Source organism: Leucoraja erinacea, chromosome 9, assembly GCF_028641065.1.
Source record: "Leucoraja erinacea ecotype New England chromosome 9, Leri_hhj_1, whole genome shotgun sequence".
Classification (NCBI taxonomy): Eukaryota; Metazoa; Chordata; class Chondrichthyes; order Rajiformes; family Rajidae; genus Leucoraja; species Leucoraja erinaceus.
The window spans coordinates 37,270,067-37,292,869 of NC_073385.1; the positions used below are offsets into that span (position 1 = coordinate 37,270,067).

The window sequence follows — 22,803 nt, forward strand, 5'->3', positions numbered from 1 at the left end:
GTTAGCTGATTGCACAACATATAAGTATGACGTTTACATGAGGCTGCTTACAATGAAATTCACCTTACACTGTTTGGTTTAGTAATATAATATGCAAACGGGCCTGTGGGGGGCTTAGGTAGCTTGTGGGCCTCTATTGCCAGAGGGGGGTCACATATAAATGAGTGGAACACCTCATCTTTTGCTTGACAAGGTTGCAACCCAGTGGTATAAATGTTGCGTTCTCCAATTTTAGGTAACTTCTTCAAAACCCCATCCCCCACTAAGTCCAGTGACCATTTCCACTGTTTGCATCAATGTATCCCTCTTTGGCTCGTACTGTATCTAGCCAATAATCACTCTCAGGGAACCTATGCCTCAAGTCATCTGTTGCTGGCTTTGATATATCCTGTTTTTTCTCTCATACAGTTTCCTTGCTTCCAGTAGTTTTTTTACTACTTTCCTGCTATAATTTGAACTATTGAATAAATTCATTCTATATTTTGAATTATCATGATTCACAATCCAAAACTGATATTATTCTGGATTACACAAAGATAACTATGTTACGCCTTCAGGATTTTAAATTGTGTGTGTGGGATAAATCAGACACTATTCATTTTGCTGATTCTTTACCTAACTTTTGTTAGGACTGCGCACAGTCACTAGGATGATCAGCTTTGAAATTTCCTATGGTTAAATTACCTATTGACACACACTTTTTAGGTGTAGTTATAAGAAGTAACTGAAACGCTTAATAGCCAATGATATTTTGTGTTAGGATTGTTTTCTATCTGGTGTATGCTGTTCATCACCTCCCAGCAAAATGTAACTCAAAACTTTGTTGCTGCGCTCTAGGTGAATAATTTCAGGTTTTTTTTTTTTTTTTTTTGTTTTTGTTTATTTTATTAGAAGTTAATACAGCACAAAACAGTACAGTGGCACCTAATTTTAGGTGCCAACTATGTAATACCGTAATCCATTCTATGTACAACCTCTAGTTTTATGTTATAAGAAGGAAGTAAGCAGGACAAGAAAAAGAAAACAATAGAAAGGGGAAAAAGTGGATAAATAGATGGTAGAGAGTAGAAAAACGTGAAGTGTGTATATAAAAAATAAAAAAAGGAAGAGAGAAAGTGGAAAGTAGACATAGAAGAGAAGGCCCCTTAAAAGAGAATTTTTCAAATCTGTATTCGGAGATGTAGCTCTATCCGCGTCATGAACTGAAATCAGCAATCCTTACGGTACCGCTGCATCACATGATTCCAAAAAGTCGATGAAAGGAGACCAACTCCTTAAGAATTGGTCATATTTATCTATTAGTCGGAGTCTCATTTCTTCAAGGCGTGCTATGTCCATCATATTCCTAATCCACATTTTAACAGTTGGTGTGGTTGTATTTTTCCAAAATTTAAGTATCAATTTCTTTCCAATTATTAACCCATAATTAAAAAAAACATTTTGATCTTTATTTAAATTGGTATCTTCTCCTATTATTCCAAATATAATCCATTCCGTTTTGGGTTCTATTCTTGACTTGAAAATCTTTGTAAATATATCAAATATATCACTCCAAAATGTATTCAATTTTGTACATCCAACAAATGAGTGTGTTATATTAGCGTTTTGAAACAAACATTTATCGCATCTGGGAGAGACGTTTGGATAAAATTTATTCAACCTCGTTTTTGAATAATATAGTCTATGTTATAATTTGAATTAAATTAAATTATGTCTTGCATTAATAGAACAGTTATGTGTATACATCAAATACTTTTCCCATCTATCCTTCGAGATCTTTATCATTAGCTCTTGTTCCCAATCTTCCCTTAATGCTTCTGTTGAGGGTGATTCTCTATTTAATATATTATTATAAAAGTATGATATTAATTTTTGTGAATCAGCCTTAATATTCATTGCTTCTTCTAAAGGATCTAAAAGTATAGTTTGAAATCTATGTGTATATTTCTTCATAAAGTCACATACCTGTATATATTTAAAATATTGATTATCCTTCAATTTAAATTTTAATTTTAATTGTTGAAATGATAACAGTTTGCCCACTTCATACATATCCCCTACTTTCCTAATCCCCAGTCTATCCCATTGTTGATATGTGTTGTCGATGAGAGAAGGTTTGAATGCGGGGTTGTTTAATAGTGGGGTTAGTACTGATAAATTATTTAATTTCAAGGATACTTTTATTTGTTTCCAAATTCTTATTATATTGTGAATAATTGGGTTCTTCTTATATATTATACTATTCAATTTTATCGGTGAGAGCAGGATCGTTCCTATATCGTGCGGATAGCACTCCTCTTTCTCCATTCTTATCCACTCCAACTGCTGAGTGGAACTATCCAGCCAGTACAGGTGCACAACCTTTTATCCGGTGTTCCAGAAACCGAAAAGCTCCGAAAACCGGCCATTTTTTCCAGATGTCGTCTGCGCACCAAAGCTCGCGTTTGGCGCCAAACTTGACCCAAAACGACCCACGGTCAACCCAGGTCTGTACTACTGTAGCGGCTGCCTCCTCCCTGGAGACCGGGAGACGCTTAAACATCTGTAAATCATTGCTTAAATGTTAGTCAGTTAGTTTGGAGGGCTTTTATGTGAAGGGGGGTGAAGGGGTAAACTTTAATTCTTAGTCCCCTACCTGGTCGGAGAGGCGGGGAGCGGTCAATGCCTTACCGGGTCGCCGTGCAGTAAGCTCCGCAGCGCTGTGGCCGGTGGGGCAGCGGGCGGCGCCGGGTTGTAGCTCCGACCCCGGCAACTCTACCCCTGGCTGCGAGGCGCTCCAAATCCAGCGCGGCCCGCGGCCGGACGCCCCAGCTCCGCGAATGTCGGGAGTCGGCGACGTCGCAGCGCTGGGATACCAGCGGGGTGCGGGCAATGCCTTACCGGGTCGCCGTGCGGCAAGCTCCGGAGCGCTGTGGCCGCCGACACACACATCATCGCGGAGCGTCGCTGGATTTGGAGCCGCGCAGCCAGGGGTAGAGTGTGCTGGGGGTCGGAGCTCCAACCGGCGCCGCCCGCGGCTGGACGGAGCCCCCAGCTCCGCGGCTCTCAAAATCCAGCGACGCTCCGCGAATGTTGGAAGAAGGCGGCCACAGCGCTCCGGAGCTTGCCGCACTCCCCGGTAAGGCATTGCCCGCTCCCCGCTGGTATCCCAGCGCTGCGACCAAAGATCCTATAGCGGAGCTCCTCTAGGATCTTTGGCTGCGACGCCGCCGACTCCCGACATTCTCGGAGCTGGGACGTCCGGCCGCGGGCCGCGCTGGATTTGGAGCGCCTCGCAGCCAGGGGTAGAGTTGCCGGGGTCGGAGCTACAACCGGCGCCGCCCGCGGCCGGACGGAGCCCCCAGCTCCGCGAGGTTGGGAGTCGCCGACCAGGTAGGTAGGGGACTAAGAATTAAAGTTTCCCCCTTCACCCCTACACCACCACCACCACATAAAATCCCTCCAAACTAACTGACTAACATTTATGCAATGATTCTCCCGGTCTCCGGGGAGGAGGCAGCTGCTCCAGACTTTTCAAGCCGCCCGCGCTACCTACCTAATCTACGCTAAAAATCTTCCATTCTGAAATCCGAAAATGTCCGAAATCCGACAAGTGTCTGGTCCCAAGGCTTTCGGATAAAAGGTTGTGCACCTGTATATTATGTTCTTAATATGCACTGCCCAGTAGTAATATATAAAATTAGGTAATGTAACTCAAAACTTTGTTGCTGCGCTCTAGGTGAATAATTTCAGGTTACCATCCATAAAACATAAATGAGAATATTGAACTTTAAATTCTGAATCTTGTAATATATTATTGGTAAATCAGAGCTTAACTGTGTGACTAATATACCCTGTGTTTTATTTCCAGAGCGGTTTCTTTAGCTCACATAAACCTTGGGCTTATTTTCCTCTTAAAAATGGATCACTATTATGAAGCTATCCACAGATTTACAGATGCCTTAAAGGTTGAGCCAACCTCCACAAAAGCATATGTGTGTCGGGCAGAGGCATATCGTAAGGTATGCATGTGCTTGAAATAAAATTGTTAAACTGGAATTTTGCTGCGCAATTCATTACCCTTCATCACACAGTAATAGAGTTGTACAGTACAGAAACAGACCCAGTGGCCCACCTTGCCCATATTGGGCCAATCCCATTTACTGCATCTGGCCCATACTTAACCTTTCCTATCCATATATCTGTCAAAATGTAATTTGAAAGTCATAATATATCTGCATCCATAGCTTTCTATGACCCTCTGAAATTCCCTTCTCACCTTAAGCCTATGTCCTCTAGTTTTAGAAATCTCTGTCTAGGAAAAAGACTGTGACCTTTCACTTTACCCATGCCCCTCATGATCCTTTACATGTTAATAAGGTCACCCCTCAACCTCCCAAGCTCCAAAGAAAAAAATACCAATGTATAAAACCTCTTTTTCTAACATTGTTAACTACATTGTCATAATAATCGTTACTGTATGTAACAAAACAGCAGCAGGAATAGCACCGATCCCTAAGCACACCACTTTTTATAGGCATCCAATCAAGAAAACCAACCCTCCTTTGACTCCTTTCTCCAAGCTGATTTTGAATCCAATAGTTCACCTTGGATTCCATGCAATCTAACCTTCCGGGCTGGCCTACTGTGTGGGACCTTGCCAAATGCCTTGCTAGTGACCATATAGACAACATCCACTGCCCTGCCCTCATCAATCCTCTTAGCGGCCTCTTCAAAAAACACTCTTAGGTTTGTGAAACACAATTTACCAAGCACAAAGCCATGCTGATTATCCTCAATCAGACTGTACCTATCCAAATGCTGGTAGATCTTGTCCCTAAGAATCTCCTCCAATAACTTTCCCACCGTTGACTTTTGGCTCACTGGCATTTTGTTCCCTGGCTTGACCTTGCTACACTTTTTAAATAATGGTATAAAATTAGCCATTATGCAGTCTTTCAGACCTTCACTTATGGTTCATGATGTTGCGAATATATCTTCAAGGGCCTCCACATTTTCCTCCCTAGCTTTTCACAAGATCCGAGGATGTATTTAGTCATGCCCTGAGGAGCTATCCACATTAATTTGCTTTAATACCATCAAAGGTTTCAAAGGTCTTTTGTTGTCACGTACATGGCAGGTGTCAGTGAACACAAGATACAAGTAAACTCAGCTAACTTCTCTATATGAATCAAGTGGAAATGTACCTGCGGCTCAATGTTATTATTGAAGTCCTGGTGAAATATATTGAAGAGAAAAGCACTGCAATGTGTAAGGTGAGTCAGGCGATATTGTTGCTGGTTATAGAATCAGAGAAAGGATGAGATTTTGGTGAGACAACCTGCAGCACAGATTATAGGTGCATCTCCTACCAGGACATAGTAAAAAAAATTAAAGACATTTTAATTCATTGCCATCAGATATTTTTGAGAGCAACAAGTCTGGAACATGTGACCAGGGTCGAGAACAAATATATGGTTATGTTGTGAATTCTGTTAGAGGGTATAATTTCAAGATATTTTCAGATGAGGCATTGTAAAACCATTAATTGTGTCAATGGCCAATGAGAGATCAGGTGGAAGTATTTAATATAACGAATGTTCATTGGTGCATGAAGAATAGCTAGCATATTGTCCCCATGACAAATTATCGCACAAAGGTCAATTCCTACAATGGTTCACCACCTGTTCTTTTATATTGAACACGCCACATTGAAGCAGAACATTTCATAGATTCACTTCACGACTGCCGAATGAGAAGGCAACATCTAATTCCTTGCAGGATATTTAAAAAAATAGCAAATTGCTTGCTGGTGAAAATCTAAGAAAACAGGACCACACATAGAAAAATGGCTGGACACATGAAAATTGACCACCACATTTTCAATGGCCGGATCAATCCCAGGCCGTTTCTAAAGCCTCTGAGTGCAGCTTTCGCATCCCCTCCCTGTTCACTCCTTATATACTTGGGGCAAATTACAGAGGCCAATTAACCTACAAACCTAGTGTTCAAGAAGGAACTGCAGATGCTGGAAAATCGAAGGTACACAAAAAAGCTGGAGAAACTCAGCGGGTGCTGAAGTCTGAAGAAGGGTTTCGGCCCGAAACGTTGCCCATTTCCTTCGCTCCATAGATGCTGCTGCACCCGCTGAGTTTCTCCAGCTTTTTTGTGTACCACACATAGGAAATGTCCCTTTGATTCAGGTGGAGTGAATTGCAGATGGCAGTGGGCAAGGCAATCACTTTTTTCAGGATAACTGGAATTCACGATCGAAGAGTCAGGATTACACGAAGTATGACCATTGAGTGGTGATTTTACACCTACTACCATTGTACATTTTGAAGTGTATCCATACACTTGTGAGAATTGTCCACATGAAGGGGGCACTGAGGCGCAGCCAATAGAACTTCTGCCTCACAATGCCAGAGACCCGGGTTCAATCCTGACCTCAGGCGATAGAAACATAGAAAATAGGTGCGAGGAGGCCATTTTGCCCTTCGAGCCAGCCATTCATTGTGATCATGGCGGATCGTCCCCAATCAATAACCCGTGCCTGCCTTCTCCCCGTATCCCTTGATTTCACCAACCCCTAGAGCTCTATCTAACTCTCTCTTAAATCCATCCAGTGATTTGGCCTCCACTGCCCTCTGTGGCAGGGAATTGAATTGAATTGAATTGAATTCCGTTATTGTCATTCAGACCTTACAGTCTGAACAAAATTTCGTGCCTGCAGTTATACATACAATCGTACAATAATAAACAACAATAAACACAAATTAACATCCACCACAGTGTATCCTCGAAGCACCTCCTCACTGTGGTGGTGGCAAAAATCTTAGGGCTACAGTCTCTTCCCTCCTCTTCTCCCTCTGGGCTGAGGCGATTCCCCACAAGGCGATGGCACAAACAGTCCCGCGGCTCACCGAACCACGCAAACGGGCCGGCTCAAACACCGCGGCCCGGGGTGGTCGAAGCTGCCGCCCTCCAATCCAGTGGACGCAGCCGCTGGCCCGCGGCTGAACCCCGGACTCAGGTCATAGCCGCCAGAACGCCGCCCCAGCCACCAGAGCACCGTTCCACCCCGAGCCGGATCGCCCTCACGTGATTGCCGTTCCTCCCTCAAGCTGAGCCGCTCCGACGGGAGTGCCGCTCCGACGGGAGTGCTGTTCCTCCCTCAAGCTGGGCCGCTCCAACGGGAGCGCCATTCCACCCTCGGGATGGGCTGCTCCGACGGGAGCGCCACAGCCCCTCACGGGAGAGTCTCAGCCCCTCGCCAGGCCGCCCTCACGGGGGAGCATCACAGCCCCTCACGGGAGCCCCGAGCTGAGCCGCCCTAACGGGAGCGAGCCCAGGGTGAGTCCTGACTGGCTGCCTCCGGAGTCTCAAGGTCGCCAGTTCCGCCATTAGGCCTCAGTGCAGATGGAGGCAGAGAAGGGGGATACGACAAAAAAGTCGCATTCCCCCGAAGGGAGAGACAGCAAGCCCCGTTTCAACCCCCACATAAACACAACCTAAAAACCAAAAACTTAACAAGACAAAACAAAAAAAAACAACACAAAAAAGTAAAGACAAACGGACTACAGGCGAGCCGCAGCCATTCACCAGCGCCGCCACTTCCGGATTCCACAAATTCACAACTCTCTGGGTGAAAACGTTTTTTCTCACCTCAGTCTTAAATGGCCTCCCCTTTATTCTAAGACTGTGGCCCCTGATTCTGGACTCACCCAACATTGGGACCATTTTTCTTGCATCTAGCTTGTCCAGCCCTTTTATAATTTTATATGTTTCTATAAGATATCCCCTCATCCTTCTAAACTCCAGTGAATACAAGTCTAGTCTTTTCAATCTTTCCTCATATGACAGTCCCGCCATCCCAGTGATCAATCTCGTGAACCTATGCTGCACTGCCTCAATATCTGTATGTAGTTTGCACATTCTCCCCGTGACCGTGTGGGTTTCCTCTGGGCGCCCCAGTTTCCCACATATCCCAAAGACATGTAGGTTTCTAGGGTTTCTGAAGAAGGGTTTTGGCCCGAAACGTTACCTATCTCCTTCGCTCCATAGATGCTGCTGCACCCGCTGAGTTTCTCCAGCATTTTTGTGTACCTTCGATTTTCCAGCATCTGCAGTTCCTTCTTGAACACTAGGTTTCTAGGTTAATTGGCCTCTGTAATTTGCCCCAAGTATATAAGGAGTGAACAGGGAGGGGATGTGAAAGCTGCACCCAGAGGTTTTAGAAACGGCCTGGGATTGATCCGGCCATTGAAAATGTGGTGGTCAATTTTCATGTGTCCAGACTACAGACCTCACCTTCTGTATATTTTGTGGATTAAACTGTTGTTAAGAATCAAAATAGCTGTGTTTGTTTAACAAAGTTTTGAAGGAACTAAAATGACCAATTAAATATTTGATGATTGAATATATTTATGATAGGTACATAATCTTGGAAAAGCTTTGAAAGATATAACATGTGCCATCCATCTCCAACCTCAAGCACAAAACCTATACCTGACAAGGTGAGAATAAAATATTATTTTGCTTCATCCTCTTCATAATGCCTTGACATAATCATATCTACAGGTATGTTTCCCAGGCTTCTTGCTACGAATTTTGATTTGCAACATGGATATTTGATCCATGACACAATACCCACAATGGAGAATAATATTTTGACAGGATTTGCTTCATATGTAGGGATATGTTTCCATTCAAGCAAACCTTCAAGCAAACATTATAGAAAATAAAGAATTTATTAGCTTGTTAAAATTGTTCCTGCACTCATAACTATGGCAATAATCTTAAAATAATTGAATTTGAAACAGCACAATGTTCTCTGTATTAGCAATGGTAGAACAGATTTGACTGGGCATATAATTGGGGCTGGAAGCCATGCTATTTGGCTACAGAGTCCCTGCCTTCAATCTTTACTCCTAAAGTGAGAAATTTGAGCAGGTCTCGCATCGCCACGATGTGAAATACTCATTGTCATTGGGTGAAAGTAACTGAACTACTAATGGTTGACTAGTGGACCATGCTGTTCCTTATGGTTTAGGCTTTAATCTCAAATGATCTGCTGGGGAAACTCAATGTGGGAACTAGCCTTGCCTTCCCTGCAGGGCATAGCCAAGAGTAGCACATGACTCTCCCAGTGCAAAGGGAAAGCTCCACTGATGAAATGGCTTTTCATCCAGTAAAGCCCATCCTTTCTCATCCCACCAGAAGATATCAAAGATTTTATTGTCATAGTTATTTGTGAATGTCACTATTTCAATTGGTTCATTAACTAATGCCAGGTTTAACTGGTGCAGGTTCTGTGGACATTCTTTCAGCCATGTCAGACCAATTGTCGAGCTGTTGTTTCAGTTGGGTAGGAAGTACTCTAAAGCAGGCTGCAGGACCAGGCGAGACCTATTCCCAATCCTGCTTGAGGGCAGTTAGTCTGACTGGGAAAGAAAGGCCAACCTAAAGAAGTAGATCACTTCATATTTCCATTATTGTTGTACTAACGGCAGTCTTAGATCCTAGCAATTGGTTATTTTTGAAAAGTGTATTAATAGTAGTTGGGACTGATGCTTGTGTCACTCTGCTAAAAGCCAAGTATCATGAAGATAGCCCATTAATTCAATTTTAGCCCATGAACCAATCCTTTCCTTATGCCTAGTCTAGTGTGTTTATATTAATCCTAACCTTGTGAATCCTTATTTAGTGTAATAGGCTCTTTTTTTACTCTTTATTGGAAGATTTCACAAAATGCAGAAAATTATTTACTCGTGCTCCATTCACTTTCCTGGTTGCATCCCGAAAAAAATGTTTCAAATCGATTTTTTCCCCCGTAATCCTGCCTATTGCAGCTACGGGCGGTCCTGGACATCGGGCCGCACGTAGCTGCAACTGCGGAGGGCTTGGGGAGGCCCTGACCACGGGGAACAGTGGAGGAAGAGACTGACTTTGGTGCCTTCCCACACAGTGGGAAACTTTGATTCTGCTGTGTGGGGATGTTTTGTGTTAAATTCTATAGTGTGTTGAGTCCTGTTTATTTTTATTTTATGGCTGTATGGGAATTCATTTCACTGTGCCATCTGGCACATGTGACAATTAAATCTATCTTGTATCTCTTGTATTACTTCTACCGGTTCCTTCAATTTTTTTTGTCATACAAGCATTTTTCCACGGATTTATCCCCCTAAATTAGCTGATAAAAGTCCCATGCTTACCTTCTTTTGGTATACTTGTGGAGGCTCTTACAAATTTGAATACATTTATCAACTGCTTGTTAACTCTCTTTCGACTTACTTCTCTGTCAGTTTTTTAGTCATCTATTTTTGGTTTCTAAAACTCTTCCACTTCCTTGGCTTACTGCTGTTTTTCAAGCATTACAACACTTTTAATCTAATGCTACACCTAATTGGCAACAAAGTGATATTTTTTATTGATAGTCCAGAAATTCTACTGAAATTGTAGGACAATATTTGTTTATAACTCTAATGATTCAGTTCAGTTTTATTTCATAATTCAATCCATTTATTCATTTTGTATTCAAGAGGTCAATATCTACTCCAAATGAAAAAACTTGATCTTGCAAGCTTCTATATCCAATATGCTGCTGAAATCAATCAAGGTACATTTTCATACAATGATCCTGTTTTCATGTTTTCAAAATTCATTTACGTATATTTAGATAAAATAAACTTTGTATATTTGGGCATGATTAGTTCATCACAAGCCAAGATTTTGTGATGGGACCAGTTGACAGAAAGTTTAAATTGTTCAATTATCTGAAGTTTGAATAATATAATTTAATTAGGTGGATGTTACTTGATGACCTATTCTTATCAATTCAATCACATTATACAGTTTTTTTCCAATGTTTTGCAATTAAGAGTAGACCCTTCCCAGTATTAAACATGACGAATACCATTTTCAGATTGATTTAAAATCTGACATTTAGGAAAAATAGGCAAAGTGGTGAAGTATAGGACACAAAAAGGGAGAAGATCACTGCAGTGAGAAATTATCTTGGCTTGGCAAATCATTATGTAAAATTCAGAATTAATTTGGGTCAACCGAAGGAATAGCAAAGATAATATTGGATGTAGTACTATAAATCAGGAAATTATTGGTGCATGTACTGAGTAACACAGTAATTATACAATTTTAGATTAGTTAAAATTATTAAAATTTGATAGTCTTTAACCTTCTGATAGATTGGACAAATCAAATTTGTTATACCAGGGTGGAAGACGAATTAATGGAAAGAATACAAAATGCTTTTCTAGATCGAGATATTAAGAAGCCAAATAGAGAAAAGCTTTTTAGGATCTTTTGTTGGGGTATGAGACAGAATATAAAGTTCAGAATTTTGTTTTCAAGGGGCCTTTGATGAAGACAAGACCCATTTGAATGTGGAAACAAAGCCTTGATGAGTCAGATACCAAATAATATGATGTAGGATTATCAGACTTCTACCTAATACATTTTCCAGAAAGAGCAGCAGGCTCGAGGAATGAATCATAGAGCAGTACAGCACAGGAATCAGACTTCAGCCCACAATGTCCATGACCAACATGATGCCTAATGTTAAACTAAGCTCCTCACATGATCCATATCCCTCCACTCCACGCAGATCCATGTGCCTATCTAAAAGCCTCTTAAATGCCACTATTGTATCTGACCACCACCACCTCTGGCAGTAAATTCCAGGCAGCCATCACCTCTTGTATTTGACATTTCTACCCTGGGGGAAAAAGGTTCTAGCTGCCAGTCCTATCTTTGTCTCTCATAATTAGATATTCTTCTATCACTTCACCACTCAGCTCCCATCCCTCTGAAGAAAGTGAAATATTTGCCCTTATTTCAAAAGAGGATTTGATTAGCAAATCTACTTGCAATTGTATAGTGCCTCTGAGAAACCACACCTGGATTATATTTTGCAGTTTTGGTCTCCTTAACTAAGAAAGGATGTATTTACCACAAAAGCGTGCAACAAAGACTCAGTAGAAGGCCTCCAAGGATGGTAGGTTTTCTATTTTAGGAGGGGTTGAGCAGACGTGACTGGTATTCTCGAGAATTTACAAGAGTTGAAGGAGATTTTATTGCAACGTACACAATTCAACAGACAAGATATAGAGAGGAGTCTATGACCTGGTGCAAAGTTTGAGAATAATGGTGTGAACTATATAGGACTGAGATGATGTAGATTGGCTATAGCATGTGAGCCAATTAGAATGCTTAGTAATTATAACCCTGCCTAATTATAACATTCATAGTGTAAGATCCTACCCACTGTCTACCAGTTAGAATAGCAGTGTGATTGTGTGATGATCTGCTTAGTAGATAATGACCTGAACAATAAAGATGCTTGTGCTTCAACCTGTGTGAGTTTGAACTCTTTACAGATGAGAAATCTCTTCACTCAGAAGATTTGGAATTTCCTACCCGGATGCTTGATGGAGGCTCAGTTGTATTAATTCAGGACAGATTTTGATTGATTTCTGAACATTAAGAGAATCAAGGAACATGCATCCTAGGCAGATCCCCATGCTGTTTTCAGATGCTAATTTACCAAACAAAAAGACACAAAGTGCTGGATTAATTCAGCAGGTCAGGCAGCATCTCCGGAGAACATGGATTGGTGATGTTTCAGGTCCGGCCCCTTCTTCAAAATAATTGTAGTGGAAGAGAGGGATCAGAACAAATCCTGGCTAGTGATATAGGTGAAAGGGAGTTTTCGATAGGCAGATGATTGGACAAATGCCAAAGATTAAAAGGCAAAAGGTGTGAAATAAGGATAGAACAGGTGAAAATTGTGAAGGAAGTAGAAGGACTATAGGTGGAAGGGAATGGAGAAATGGGTACGAGTTCAACTGGGTCAGGGAAGAAGGAAGAGAGAAGGAAAGGGGAAAAGGAAAAAAGGGGCTCGTTTGTGGATAGTATAGTTACATAAAATTGGAGAATTCAATGTTCATGCAATTAGGTACAGAGATGCTGCTAGAAAGTGGTGCTAAAGTTGAAGATTACCCGAATGGTGGAGCAGGGTCAAAGGACCAGATCTCCTGCTTCTCTGTCCTGGGTCTCCTCCATTGCCAGAGTGAGCAACAGCGGAAATTGGAGGAACAGCACCTCATATTCCGCCTGGGGACCTTGCGTCCGGATGGCATTAACATTGAATTCTCCCAATTTTACTAGCCCTTGCTGTCTCCTCCCCTTCCTTTACCCTCTAGCTGTCTCCTCCCACCCTCCCATCCGCCCGCCCTCGAGCTCCTCCCCCTCCCCTTTTCCTTCCTTCTCCCCCCCCACACCCCCATCAGTCTGAAGAAGGGTTTCGGCCCGAAACGTCGCCTATTTCCTTCGCTCCATAGATGCTGCTGCACCCACTGAGTTTCTCCAGCAATTTTGTATACCTTCGATCTTCCAGCATCTGCAGTTCCTTCTTGAACCCTCCTGCTTTTTATTATTTTCTTGTGATTTTTATACCTTAGGCAAAAAGGATGTTGTCATTCCTCTAAAATTCTCCTATAAAACTTGAACCACATTATCCTGGGAGTGCCTGTTGTTACACATGGTCTATTTTTGTGCAGGGCTTGGGTAACATGCACCTCATCAATTTTGAATGCTTTGAATAATTTACCAATGTTCTGGAACCATTCTGTGCTCCCACCTCCTCACCCACCTGACGCTGCTCAATCATAATCAAATATCCTTTGATCAGTCTACACCCAACTCAGCTGTGATGCCTATCCCAGTAGCCCAACGTACCTCCTCTGATGTTACTCCAGCCTTCAAGTCCCCTCTGATGATTGGGCCTGACCCCCCCAACAAGCTTTGCCGCAGTAAAGAGGAAGCAGGTCCCGTGTTCAACGTCCAGAAGCTTTGGGCTTTTGGCATAATGGAAATTTTCAACAAAAGTCCATCTAACATGCCCCCATCTAACATGCCCAAATGGGTGCACTAAAATTTCTAGCCACCTGGGCCTGAATCATGTTGAGTCTGGGTGTAAGCAATCTCCTTCATTTATATGATACAATGAATTCCTAACTCTTCTAGCTTTCTTAAACTTTTACCTTCTGATAGATAGGCCAAATTTAATTTGCTATAATATGGTGGAAGATGAATTCCTCATGCCCTAGGCTTTTAGCTTTGTGACCCTAATTCATGTTCAGTCTGGGTATGGGTGATCCCCTTCATTTAAATGATGTAATCAATTATTTATGTAAATGATCATGGGTTTAGGATGTAAAATCTAGAATGAACATTGATCTATTTTATTGCTCCATTAAAAAAAAAAACGTATATATATATATATATACACTTATTCATTCAGAGGCCCTTACAACATGTTTATTACTTGCACAAATCATAAATTTTCATTGTAAATAATTAATGGAGCAATTCAACCTATCCGATACGTGGGTAATCATGTGGATTGCCTGGTTTACTCCCAGTTCACTTTTGCTGTCTACTAATATCATCAGGTGATGAACTGAGTATTGTATAACCAGAAAACATTTTATCCAAACTGGCAGATTAATTAAAAATGATCATCCTTGTTTTATTCTAAAATAAAGTTGGACAATTTGAAACAAAATTAATACCATAAATTATTTTTTCAAATTATCCATAGTTTTACATTTACAAAAGTAAAATATAAAAAACTATCATAACCTGTGTGTGTGTGTTAGTTATAATATTCAGTAGAACAAAGCTCTAACTAATAAGTTCCACAAAAAATTATGATATTAAAGTCATAAATTCTTACACTAATAAATCTTGTTTCATCTCTAACTCGCAGGCACAGCCCGTGACTCATCACCAACTCAACAAGCTACAGTACAATCCTTTTTAAAAAATTATGATAGAGTTATAGATAATCTGAAAGAACTTGAAAAATCACCCTCAGTGTTAACCTTACTTGGAGAAACTCAAGTGAAAGCTGGAAGGCATCAGGTAATACATATTTTCTAATGTTTTAATATTGTGTAAGTGGGTCTAGGTTGTGCAATGTAATGAAATCTTTATCCTGTCTGGAACCCATTCCTAACAGGGTGTTCAGGTAGATGTTCAGGTTCCTATTGGAAGAGTAGTGCTTCTGGAACCGCAAAAACTAAAATGTACTTGTTCTCCAGTGGAGCATTAAAGCTCTGTAGCACTTTGCCTTGGTGCTGTTATTAGAAGTTGCCAAAGAATTATGGTTGATCCGAGTGCAATAGCATTGCTGTTTTGTTTCCCCAAATTCCAAACTCTGTGGACGTGGAGTATGCTCCCTGAAAGGTCATTGGCAGTTTCGAATGGTTTAGAATCAAGGAGTTGGGGAGGTCCAAGGATATCAAAGGGAGTTCTCCTCAAGGTCCAAAACATAGAACCTAAACTTAAAGGGAGAGGTAACCCTCATATTTCGCGAAGAGCTACGGTTTCTGAAGGGAACCTGATCCTATCATAAGGGTAGACTGAACATTGATGAAATGTGCAATGTTGACAAATCCGCATGCTTGCACTGCCTCATCTTCAGTGTTGAGGGAAAAGTAAGGGAGTTATTTCTGCTACGTTACCTACTATTAGAGACCTCATAATAAATGTGGAGTAAGCAGCAGACCAAGAAATGAGGCACAGATCAGGCAGAGCCACCTGAAGTATCCTGTTGCTGAGATGACGATGATAACTGTGATTTTGAACTTTTTGCAAGGGTACAGCCTGTTTTTATGGTCACAGAGGGATACAGATTTCACATCAACAACTGTCTAAATCTTGGTCTGCAAAAATATTGCTCCAAGGAGTGGTTGAGACAGAAGTAAATTTCTCCACAGACACTGGAAGAATAACATTTTCAGTACTGAATCTTTCTTTGGCACATCCATCAGTTTCCAGTCAAGGCTCTTACAAAACTAGTGGAAATGACATGAGTGATCCATTGTCGAACATTTCCAAGTTCTAATATGACAGAGAGGGGTCAATAGAAGATTCAGCTGACATTTGGTCTAGGTTTTAGTATAAGTAGGCAAACACACACAATTTTTGCAGCAGGGTACCGAAATGGCGAGCAAGAATTTGAGTTGTCATTGAAATAGAAAAACAAACAGCATTGTGAAAACTACTGCATATGAGCGAGATCAAGCGCAGGTTCGGTGATCGTTTCGCTGAACACTTCCGCGCAGTCCGCCTAAACCTACTTGATCTCCCGGTTCCTCAACATGTTAACTACCTTTCCCATTCCCACACTGACCTTTCTGGCCTGACAGAGTGAGGCCAGTGCAAATTAGAGGAACAGCAACTCGTATTTCGCTTGGGAAGCTTACACCCCAGCGGTATGAACATTGACTTCTCTAACTTCAAGTAGCCCTTGTTTTCCCTCTCTCTCCATCCTCTCCCCCTTCCCAGTTCTCCCACCAGTCTTACTGTCTCTGTCTACATTTTATCTCTGTCTGACCCATTCCCCTGACATCATTCTGAAGAAGGGTCTCGACCTGAAACTTCACCCATTCCTTCTTTCCAGAGATACTGCCCGTCCTGCTGTTACTCCAGCATTTTGCGTCTTTCTTCGATTTAAACCAGCATCTACAGTTCTTTCCTATACCTAATGAAAACCTTGTTGTTAGTATATGGCCAGTGGTCAGGGAACTTTGGATAATAGTCACTGAATTTCACTCTGCAAAGCTGAGAAATGGCATTGCATGAGTTTAGAGATATAGTATTAAAGCAGACTCTTCAGTTCACCAAATCCATGCCAAACATTTATCTCCCGTGCATGTTCAATATTATCCCACTTTCCCATCTTACACACTAAGGGTAATTAATCTACAAACCTGCATGTCTTTGGGATTTGAGAGAAAAACTACACAGTCACAGGAAGAACATGCAAACTCCGCACAGACTTCACCCACAATCCAATTGAACCCAGGTCTCTGGCTCTGTGCGGCAGCAGCTCTGCAGCTGCTCCACAGTGCTGCCGTGAGAAATAACGTCATAGCATCCTGCTCCAAAATTCCTTCACTGAAGATGGTAGGTGTTAGTTTGAAGTTTAATATTGCCTTTTACTCTGAGAAAAAATGATTTCTATTTATATTCTGCCGATGAGCAATTGAATTCCTCAGTCAGATTGTTACTTCATGTGGTGGCAGAGATCTGCATGTTTCTAGAAGATGTGATGTCTGCGGTTCTCAATGTATGTATTAGAATTGGTTGTGAAAGTAGCCAGTGTCCTTAATTTTTATTGCTGCCAGATGTTTCTAGTCTTCTGGTGGAGTACATTCAGCAACTGCTCATAAATAAATGAGATAGCTCATTCATGACTTGGACGGCAAAGCTTTTTACATCAGTGAACAGTCACTGGAGTTTCCCCACCAGCTGCTTTCTTTTGGTCAACTCTACACAGGTAGCAAAGTGATTGGCTGTGTTAGGGAACTATGAGTTCCCATGTTGACTTCTTCTCGGTAGGCATTGCATATTACATGACGGTCACCATACTGATTAACTCACAACATGAAAATCATCCCTTTTATGTTCTTTCTATGTCATCATTGTGATCTTATAAAAATAAATATAATTTTGTCAACTTGGGCTATTTAACTTAAAAGATTACATCAAGGTATAGATTTGGACTATTTGTCAAAGCCCATTGAATTAGCAGAACATTTTTGTTTAGTGCTTCAAATGATGGCTAACAATTACATTTAGTGATAAAATTAAGTAAAAAACACAAAGTGCTGGGGAAACTGAGCAGGTTGGATTTCAAAAGGGTCACAATCTGAAACCCGACACCTAATCATGTCCTGATTTGCTGTCTGCTGATTTCCTCCAACACTTTGTGATTTTTACTCAAGATTCCAACACCTGTAGTTCCTTGTGTCGACTAAAATTAAATATCTGTTTTCCTACCCCACGCAGTGTCATTCAATACAATGAGCTTCTCAGGGCAATAACACATTTTCGTGCATTTTTTCTTATGTTTAAAGTTGTTCATTTTGATTATGCTGAGGAGCTTAAAAAATTCACCCCACATCCAACACATCATGCCTCAACATTTCCGTCACCTCCGACATGATCCCCCTCACCAGTCACATCTGTCCATCTCCACGTCATTTGCCCTCTGCAGAGACTGCTCCCTTCAAAAACTCCTTGGTTGACTCATCCCATCCCTTCCCATCCTATCCTCTTCCCCCCCCTCCCCCCAAATTGCCGTAAAGGTACTTTCCCGCTCTACCAAAGGGGATGTAACACCTGTCCTTATCCCTATACCGCCTCCCTCATCACCATTCAGGGACCACAGCAGTTCTTCCTGGTGTGTCAAAGGTTTACATGCACCTCCTCTAACCTTATCTACGGCACCCGGTGTTCCCAATGTGGCCTGCTGTACATCCGTGATTTTAGGAGTAGACTTGGCAACCATTTCGCTGAATTCCTGGTTGCTAGCCATTGTAACTACACATTCCATTCCCATACTGACGTTTCTGTCCATTGCCAGAATGAGCACACAAAACTTGAGATAGCTTAACAACATTGCAATTCTTTGTTTCCAAATTCCCTTATATTTTTGGTAGTTCTTATTCTTCTTTCCACTATCTCTGCACTCTGCACTTATAAAGCACTTTGGCCAACGAGTTGTTTTTTAAATGTGCTATATAAATAAGAAGTGACTTGACTTGACTTGACTATCTTGTCCTCTCACTCTTTCCACCCACATTCTTCTATTTATTCTCCTGCATTACAGTATGGTTCTTCAGATATTAAGCACAAAACATTGAAATACCAATGCTGATTTTATACAATAAATGTTGTATTTACATTGCAGGAAGCCCTGAATAGCTATCAAGAAGCTTTGGATATGGCAATTGAAAGATCTGAACTGGAATTTACAAGCGATCCATCAGAATTTGCAGGTTTATATTATCTCATGGGTTGCTGCAATGTTAAGCTGAATAAACTGATCGAGGTGAGAATATTTTTCTAGAAATTGAATGGTGGCAGTCAAAATATATTAATTAATCAGCTTACAAAGAGTCAATATGCCTGCTGCTAAATAAATTCAGTACATGCCTAAAGGACACAACGTGCTGGAGTAGTTCTGTGAGTCAAGCAGCATCTCTGGAGAACCTGGATAGGTGACCCTGAATCTGAACAGTGGAAGAGGATAGAAACATAGAAACATAGAAAATAGGTGTAGGAGTAGGCCATTCGGCCCTTCGAGCCTGCACCGCCATTCAATATGATCATGGCTGATCATCCAACTCGGTATCCTGTACATGCCTTCTCTCCATACCACCCGATCCCTTTAGCCACAAGGGCCACATCTAACTCCCTCTTAAATATAGCCAATGAATTGGCCCTCAACTACCTTCTGTGGCAGAGAGTTCCAGAGATTTACCACTCTCTGTGTGAAAAATGTTTTTCTCATCTCAGTCCTAAAGGATTTCCCCTTTATCCTTAAACTGTGAACCCTTGTCCTGGACTTCCCCAACATCGGGAACAATCTTCCTGCATCTAGCCTGTCCAACCACCTTAAGAATGTTGTACATTTCTATAAGATACCCCCTCAATCTTCTAAATTCTAGCGAGTACAAGCTGAGTCTATCTAGTCTTTCCTCATATGAAAGTCCTGACATCCCAGGAATCAGTCTGGTGAACCTTCTCTGTACTCCCTCTATGGCAAGAATGTCATTCCTCAAATTTGGAGACCAAAACTGTACACAATACTCCAGGTGTGGTCTCACCAATACCCTGTACAACTGCAGTAGAACCTCCCTGTTCCTATACTCAAATCCTTTTGCTATGAATGCTAACATACCATTCGCTTTCTTCACTGCCTGCTGCACCTGCACGCCTACTTTCAATGACTGGTGTACCATGAGACCCAGGTCTCGTTGCATCTCCCCTTTTCCTAATTGGTCACCATTTAGATAATAGTCTACTTTCCAGTTTTTGTCACCAAAGTGGATAACCTCACATGTATCCACATTATACTGCATCTGCCATGCATTTGCCCATTCACCCAGCCTATCCAAGTCACCTTGCAGCCTCCTCGCATCCTCCTCAGAGCTAACACTGCCCCCCAGCTTCGTGTCATCCGCAAACTTGGAGATGGTGCATTCAATTCCCTCGTCCAAATCATTAATATTTATTGTAAATATATGGGATCCCAGCACTGAGCCTTGCGGTACCCCACTAGTCACTGTCTGCCATTCTGAAAAGGACCCGTTTACTCCTACTCTTTGCTTCCTGTTTGCCAGCCAGTTCTCTATCCACATCAATACTGAACCCCCAATACCGTGTGCTTTAAGTTTGTATACTAATCTCTTATGTGGGACCTTGTCAAAAGCCTTCTGAAAGTCCAGATATAACACATCCACTGGTTCTCCCTTATCCACTCTACTAGTTACATCCTCAAAAAATTCTATAAGATTCGTCAGACATGATTTACCTTTCGTAAATCCATGCTGATTTTGTCCAATGATTTCACCGCTTTCCAAATGTGCTGCTATCCCATCTTTAATAACTGACTCTAGCAGTTTCCCCACTACCGCTGTTAGACTAAATGGTCTGCAATTCCCCGTTTTCTCTCTCCCTCCCTTTTTAGAAGTGGGGTTACATTAGCTACCCTCCAATCCTAAGGAACTACTCCAGAATCTAAAGAGTTTTGAAAAATTATCACTAATGCATCCACTATTTCTGGGGCTACTTCCTTAAGTACTCTCGGATGCAGCCTATCCGGCCCTGAGGATTTATCGGCCTTTAATCCATTCAATTTACCTAACACCACTTCTCGGCTAACCTGGATTTCATTCAGTTCCTTCATCTCATTTGACCCGCAGTGCCCTGCTATTTCCGGCAGATTATTTATGTCTTCCTTAGTGAAGACGGAATTAAAGTAGTTATTCAATTGGTCTGCCATGTCCTTGTTCCCCATGATCAATTCACCTGTTTCTGACTGCAAGGGACCTACATTTGTTTTAACTAATCTGTTTCTCTTCACATATCTATAAAACTTTTGCAGTCAGTTTTTATGTTCCCTGCCAGTTTTCTTTCATAATCTATTTTCCCTTTCCTAATTAAGCCCTTTGTCCTCCTCTGCTGGACTGAATTTCTCCCAGTCCTCTGGTAGGCTGCTTTTTCTGGCTAATTTGTACGCTTTATCTTTTGTTTTGATACTATCCCTGATTTCCCTTGTTATCCACGGATGCACTACCTTCCCCAATTTATTCTTTTGCCAAACTGGATGAACAATTTTTGTAGTTCATCCATGCAGTCTTTAAATGCCTTCCATTGCATATCCACCGTCAACCCTTTAAGAATCGATTGCCAGTCAATCTTGGCCAATTCACGTCTCATACCCTCAAAGTTACCTTTCTTTAAGTTCAGAACCCTTGTTTCTGAATTAAGTATGTCACTCTCCATCCTAATGAAGAACTCAACCATATTATGGTCACTCTTGCCCAAGGGGCCACGCACAACAAAACTGCTAACTAACCCTTCCTCATTACTCAATACCCAGTCTAGAATAGCCTGCTCTCTCGTTGGTTCCTCTACATGTTGGTTTAGAAAACTATCCCGCATATATTCCAAGAAATCCTCTTCCTCAGCACCCCTGCCAATTTGATTCACCCAATCTATATGTAGATTGAAGTCACCCATTATAACTGTTTTACCTTTGTTGCACGCATTTCTAATTTCCTGTTTGATGCCATACCCAGCTCCACTACTACTGTTAGGTGGCTTGTACATAACTCCCACTAGCTTTTTCTGACCCTTAGTGTTTCACAGCTATACCCATATCGATTCCACATCCTCCAAACTAATGTCCTTCCTTTCCATTGCATTAATTTCCTCTCTAACCAGCAACGCTACCCCACCTCCATTTTCTTTCTGTCTATCCCTTTGAATATTGAATATCCCTGGATGTTCAGCTCCCAGCCTTGGTCACCCTGGAGCCATGTCTCCGTGATCCCAACTATATCATAATCATTAATAGCTATCTGCACATTCAACTCATCCACCTTATTACGAATGCTCCTTGCATTGAGACAAAGCCTTCAGGCTTGTTTTTACAACGCTCTTACCCCTTGTACAATTATGTTGAAAAGTGGCCCTTTTTGATTTTTGCCCTGGATTTGTCTGCCTGCCACTTTTACTTTTCACCTTGCTTCTACCCTCATTTTACACCCCTCGGTCTCTCTGCTCACACATTTAAGAACCCCACCACCTCTTATTCTCTGTTTATTATTTTTTTCTTCTTTCCCCCCTACATGTTGGGTCTGAGTGCTTCCCTTCTCTGCCTCCTGCCTCACACACTGTCTACTAGCTTTCTCTATTTGAGTCCCTCCCCCCAACCGTTCTAGTTTAAAGTCTCCGCAGTAGCATTTGCAAATCTCCCCGCCAGGATATTGGTCCCCCTCGGGTTCAAGTGCAACCCGTCCTTTTTGTACGGGTCACACCTTCCACAAAAGAAGTCCCAATGATCCAGAAACTTGAATCCCTGCCCTTTGCACCAGTACTTCAGCCACGCATTTATCCTCCACCTCGCTCCATTCCTACGCTCGCTGTCGCATGGCACAGGCAGTAATCCCGAGATTGTTTCTGCATCCACAGAATCGCCTATCTGACCCCCTAACTATAGAGTCCCCTATTACTACTGCCCTCTTCTTCTTTTCCTTACTCTTCTGAGCAACAGGGCCGGTCTCTGTACCATAGGCCTGGCCGCTGTTGCTACCCCCAGGTAGGCTGTCCCCCCCCCCAACAGTACTCAAACAGGAGTACTTATTGTCAAGGTGTACAGCCACCAGGGTACTCTCTAGTCCCTGCCTCTGCCCCTTGCCCCTCCTAACCATGACCAACTTGCCT

The 22,803-nt window shown here is 42.0% G+C and overlaps 1 protein-coding gene across 5 annotated transcripts in view; it reads left to right on the forward strand.

Moving 5' to 3' along the window:
• ttc6 (tetratricopeptide repeat domain 6) overlaps window positions 1–22,803 on the forward strand; it is a 162,003-nt gene that overhangs the window by 96,203 nt on the left and 42,997 nt on the right. For all 5 annotated transcript variants that reach the window (XM_055640545.1, XM_055640546.1, XM_055640547.1 and 2 more), the window contains 5 exons: window positions 3,851–4,001; window positions 8,413–8,495; window positions 10,521–10,597; window positions 14,768–14,922; window positions 18,761–18,901. In XM_055640545.1, the coding sequence (XP_055496520.1) occupies window positions 3,851–4,001; window positions 8,413–8,495; window positions 10,521–10,597; window positions 14,768–14,922; window positions 18,761–18,901 (607 nt within the window). The remainder of the gene's footprint in view (window positions 1–3,850; window positions 4,002–8,412; window positions 8,496–10,520; window positions 10,598–14,767; window positions 14,923–18,760; window positions 18,902–22,803) is intronic.